The 5,253-nt window shown below is 44.9% G+C and overlaps 1 protein-coding gene across 1 annotated transcript; it reads right to left on the bottom strand.

The window, feature by feature from the left end:
- Positions 1 to 4,024: 4,024 nt before the first annotated feature.
- Positions 4,025 to 4,978, bottom strand: LOC139832274 (UPF0481 protein At3g47200-like). The gene has a single exon (XM_071821993.1). It carries the CDS (start codon positions 4,976 to 4,978, stop codon positions 4,025 to 4,027), a length of 954 nt encoding a protein of 317 aa, XP_071678094.1.
- Between the last annotated feature and the right edge of the window lie 275 nt (positions 4,979 to 5,253).

The raw sequence follows: 5,253 nt of genomic DNA, 5'->3' as shown, positions 1-5,253 counted from the left end.
GCAATATATAGCTCATGGGAAAAATAGCTTAAAAACTATTGTGGTATTGAATATGTCGCTTATGTTTATTATTTCTTATAAGTTGCTTGTTGAGCGATAACCATGTTCCTGGGGACGCCATCAATTATTTCACTTTTGTTGAATATCATGTGAGTTGCTATGCATGTTCGTCTTGTCTGAAGTAAGGGTGATTTATCATGATCAAATGGTTTGAGTATGCATATTGTTAGAGAAGAACATTGGGCCGCTAACTAAAGCCATGATCCATGGTGGAAGTTTCAGTTTGGACAACAATCCTCAATCTCATATGAGAATTTTATCTGTTGTTGAATGCTTATGCATTAAAGAGGAGTCCATTATCTGTTGTCTATGTATGGATGTCTAAGTTGAGAATAATCAAAAGCGAGAAATCCAATGCGAACTTTCTCCTTAGACCTTTGTACAGGCGACATAGAGGTACCCCTTTGTGACACTTGGTTGAAACATATGCTATGCAATGATAATCCATGTAAATCCAAGCTAATTAGGACAAGGTGCGGGCACTATTGGTATACTATGCATGAGGCTTGCAACTTATAAGATGTCTTATACATAACACATATGAATTATTACTACCGTTGACAAAATTGTTTCTATGTTTTCAAAATAAAAGCTCTAGCACAAATATAGCAATCCATGCTTCCCTCTGCGAAGGGCCATTCTTTTACTTTATGTTGAGTCAGTTTACCTACTTCTTTCTACCTTAGAAGCAAACACTTGTGTCAACTGTGTGCATTGATTCCTACATGCTTGCTTATTTGCATTCATCATATTACTTTGTGTTGACAATTATCCATGAGATATACATGTTAAAGTTGAAAGCAACTGCTGAAACTTATATCTTCCTTTGTGTTGCTTCAAAACTTTCTACTAAGAATTTATTGCTTTATGAGTTAACTCTTATGCAAGTCTTATTGATGCTTGTCTTGAAAGTACTATTCATGAAAAGTCTTTGCTATATGATTCAGTTGTTTAGTCATTGTCTTTACCATTGCTTTGAATCACTGCATTCATCTCATATGCTTTGCAATAGTATGATCAAGATTATGTAAGTAGCATGTCACTTCAGAAATTATTCTTGTTATTGTTTACCTACTCGAGGGCGAGTAGGAACTAAGCTTGGGGATGCTGATACGTCTCCAACGTATCTATAATTTCTGATGTTCCATGCTTGTTTTATGACAATACCTACATGTTTTGTTCAAACTTTATGATGATTTTATGCGTTTTCCGGAACTAACCTATTGACAAGATGCCGAAGTGCCAGTTCCTGTTTTCTGCTGTTTTTGGTTTCAGAAATCCTAGAAAGGAAATATTCTCGGAATTGGACGAAATCAACGCCCAGCATCTTATTTTTCCAGGAAGGTTCCAAAGCACCGAAGAAGGGCCAGAGAGGAGCCAGGGGGGCCCCACACGCCAGGGCGGCACGGCCAAGGGGTGGGGCGCGCCCCCCTATGGTGTGGCCCCACCAGGGCCCCTCCGAGACTGCCCTTCCGCCTACTTAAAGCCTCCGTCGCGAAAACCCTAAAAGAAGAAGCCACGATACGAGAAAAGTTCCAGAGACGCCGCCATCGCGAAGCCAAGATTCGGGGGACAGGAGTCTCTGTTCCGGCACGCCGCTGGGACGGGGAAGTGCCCCCGGAAGGCATCTCCATCGACACCACCGCCATCTTCATCGACGCTGCTGTCTCCTATGATGAGGAGGGAGTAGTTCTCCATCGAGGCTAAGGGCTGTACCGGTAGCTATGTGGTTAATCTCTCTCCCATGTACTTCAATACAATGATCTCATGATTTGCCTAGCATGATTGAGATCCATATGATGAGCTTTGTAATCTAGATGTCGTTATGCTATTCAAGTGGGTTTTACTTATGTGATCTCCGGAGACTCCTTGTCCCACGTGTGTAAAGGTGACAGTGTGTGCACCGTGTGGGTCGCTTAGGCTATATTTCACAGAATACTTATTCACTGAGTTATGATTTGAGTTGGATGTCTCTATGAAATTGTGGTGTGTTAGTACCTCCTATGAATGCTCACAATGACAGCGTGGGGTGTTTATTAGTACTTGGGAATACATCTTTAAGGTTTGCTTTTGCAGCCCTACACGGTGAATTAGTGTTCGTTATCCCGCCAGAGAGTAGTTCAGAATAGCATAGTGAAGTGCTTATATTTATATTCAATTATGATTGCAATGTTGAGAGTGTCCACTAGTGAAAGTATGATCCCTAGGCCTTATTTCCGAACATCAAATCTCCGTTTATTTACTGTTCCACTGCATGTTTACTCGCTGCCATCTTTATTTCAGATTGCTATTACCACTCATATTCATCCATATTACTTGCATTTCAATATCTCTTCGCCGAACTAGTGCACCTATACATCTGACAAGTGTATTAGGTGTGTTGGGGACACAAGAGACTTCTTGTATCGTGATTGCAGGGTTGCTTGAGAGGGATATCTTTGACCTCTACCTCCCTGAGTTCGATAAACCTTGGGTGATTCACTTAAGGGAAACTTGCTGCTGTTCTACAAACCTCCGCTCTTGGAGGCCCAACACTGTCTACAGGAATAGAAGCGTGCGTAGACATCAGGTGGCTCATGTGATAATGGCTAGCTGCGGGTATGCCGAAGGCTACCATGTGCCAAAGGGTCCCAAGCTTGGTTTTCCATGTGTATATGTCCTAAACAAACCTAAAACAATGAAAAAGTACATTGGTGGAACCTCGCGCGGAGAAATCTAAGGGGGTAGACCCGCCGGGGCACACATACCGCTGTTTTTGGGGGGAGACGGGGGAGAATGACCGCCGAAGCACCGGAATCCCACCAAATCCTGCATGTGGACCTATGATATGTGTAAAAGTGTGGTGGAAGGTGTAATAGTGTAAAAATAGCTCCCCGGTGTGACCTTCCTCACATTCGGGCGATAACACTTAGCAGATTCTCCGAAGCGCGGATTGCTCCGAAACCTTGATATATGTGGGGGGATGAAGATGGAGAGTACTTTTGTATTGCAAATAGTATGGGTATATACACATTGTCTTAAGTAACACTAATAAATAGTCAACAAAAAGTAAAACTAATTAAAAAAAAATATAAATATTAGATGAAATAAAATAGAAAGGAAAAACAAAGGAAAATGCCTTACGGCGCACGGCAAAGGGAAGAACGCACGGCACGGCAAAGGGTGAGGCACGGCAATGCCCAGCGCCGTTGCCGTGCGTCGAATCATTGCCGTGCGCTGTGTTGGGCTATTGCCGTGCTCTATTCTTTGCCGTGCGCTTTCTTCCAACTTTCCCGTGAACCGTTTCTTTGCTGTGCGCGCTTGTCTGTCTTTGCCATGACCAAGCTCTTTGCCGTGCGTTCTGCTCGGTGCTCACGGCAAAGAAATATTTGCCGTGCGGGGGCTCACGGCAATGATTGGCTGCACGGCAGCCCCTGTTTTTCCCGTAGTGTTACATCGTTACACGTAACCAACCACATGCTAGCTGGTTGGTGCAATCATCAATCTTTCACTCACGAATAATGACAAGATCTACAACAACCACCAACCATACTATAAAACAGACTCTCTATATATATGAAACCGTTCAAAGTAGATGTGCACCAAGTTGCTGTTTAATTAGATTTGGTCGAACCGAGTGACCAATACCTGATGTCATTGAATCTTTAGCGACTACAGAAGGCTCATTCAACAACCGGCTCACAGAGTCAAGTCTACGGATTTTGATGGCGGTCACTATAGTGTGTCTCTCTGTACCTTTACCAACAAAATTTTATAGGCTGTGTTTTTATTAGTGATCTCAAGGTGGTTGTGTTGTGATGTAATTATTTTGAGTTTAACAAAATACTTGATAAAAAAACGTAGACGACCCCCGCCATGTTCAATTTGAGTACACAGGGAAATCATATATACAGATAAACATGAAATTAACAATCAAAGCATAAATACAACAAGTTATACCTATGGGTATATATATCAAATTGAATCAAACGGACTTTTTGATGGACAGGAGTGTCCCTATGATCCCGCCAACAGCACCAATGCTGGTGACAACCGCGGCTATGGTTTTCTTGTGGTTGTGGAGAAACGCGTGAAGCTTGGCCTTTGTCCAGTTATTCTCCCTGTAAGCCTCGATATGTTCCATGATGCGATAGTAGCATCGTCCGAAGCGCAGACGCTGGAAGCTGGTGAAGAAGCGGAGCGCCTCCTCGTTGTTGAGCCCTCCTCCTCTCTGCAGAAGACCCCTCTCCCGTAGCTCCTGCACTTCCTCCTCCCTGTATACCAAATTGGCCAGGAGCAGGACGTAGGAGCAAATAGCAGAGTCCTCATCTGTCGCAGCTCCGAAGCTTTCAATCGTGCACAGCTCGAGAGCCGCCATGTTGACGAGGTAGCTTGCATGGTCGCGGTCCAGGGACAGCGGCGCCAATGAGAGCTCGGTGAAGACAGCCCCTTCCTGATTGAGATGCATGTCAAGGAGCTGCATCGTCTTGTTGGCCTTGAGCTTGATGCCGATCTCGGCAAGGTCCAAGGCACTGAGAGAAAATGACATGTTCTTGGGTTTCGGTTCAGGGTTCTCCTCATGAATGTCGCTTCTTCGTCCAACAATGTAGTAGCGGAGGAGGCCAAGGAGATGCAGCGGTCTGTATTTATCATCCCAGTGAAAAGACTCTTCTTCTTCGGGAGGCTCATGGTGGTCGTCCGGCTGCATACAGTATCTCAATCTATATACGAACTTCATGGGTATCGATGCGTCTGCCACGAAGCTCATGACGGTCTCAACCACCGTCCATGGGAGCTGGTTCTCGAGTAGCATGACGTCATGGAAAATATCATGGCGGTTAGGTCGCAAGAATCTCTGCAAGCTCCCGTCTATTCTGTCACGGCGGGTAGTACCCTGCATAGCCATGTACTGCACCAAGAAGCATGCATCAAAGAACATCGTATGTCAGAAGTCGTCGTAGCTGATACCTTCCATCACATCCTTGTCGTAGAAGCCGCGAGCCTCATCCGCGACGGGGACGAACTTTTGGTACATATCCTCCAGTAGCTGGATATCCCCGATGCAGTGGCAGGCGGCGACGTGCTTCACTTTCTCTGCCTGCTTGAGGTGCTCCAGGCCATGGTGGTAGGGGCCGATGGCCACGATCCTTGGCACGGTATATGACTTGTCGACAACTCCAAGGCATGTAGGGTATCTATGCATCTTCTCTTTCA

Source organism: Lolium perenne, chromosome 6 (assembly GCF_019359855.2).
Source record: "Lolium perenne isolate Kyuss_39 chromosome 6, Kyuss_2.0, whole genome shotgun sequence".
Taxonomy (NCBI): Eukaryota; Viridiplantae; Streptophyta; class Magnoliopsida; order Poales; family Poaceae; genus Lolium; species Lolium perenne.
Note: the sequence above shows the minus strand (reverse complement) of the source record. Positions and strands in the feature narration are given on the sequence as shown.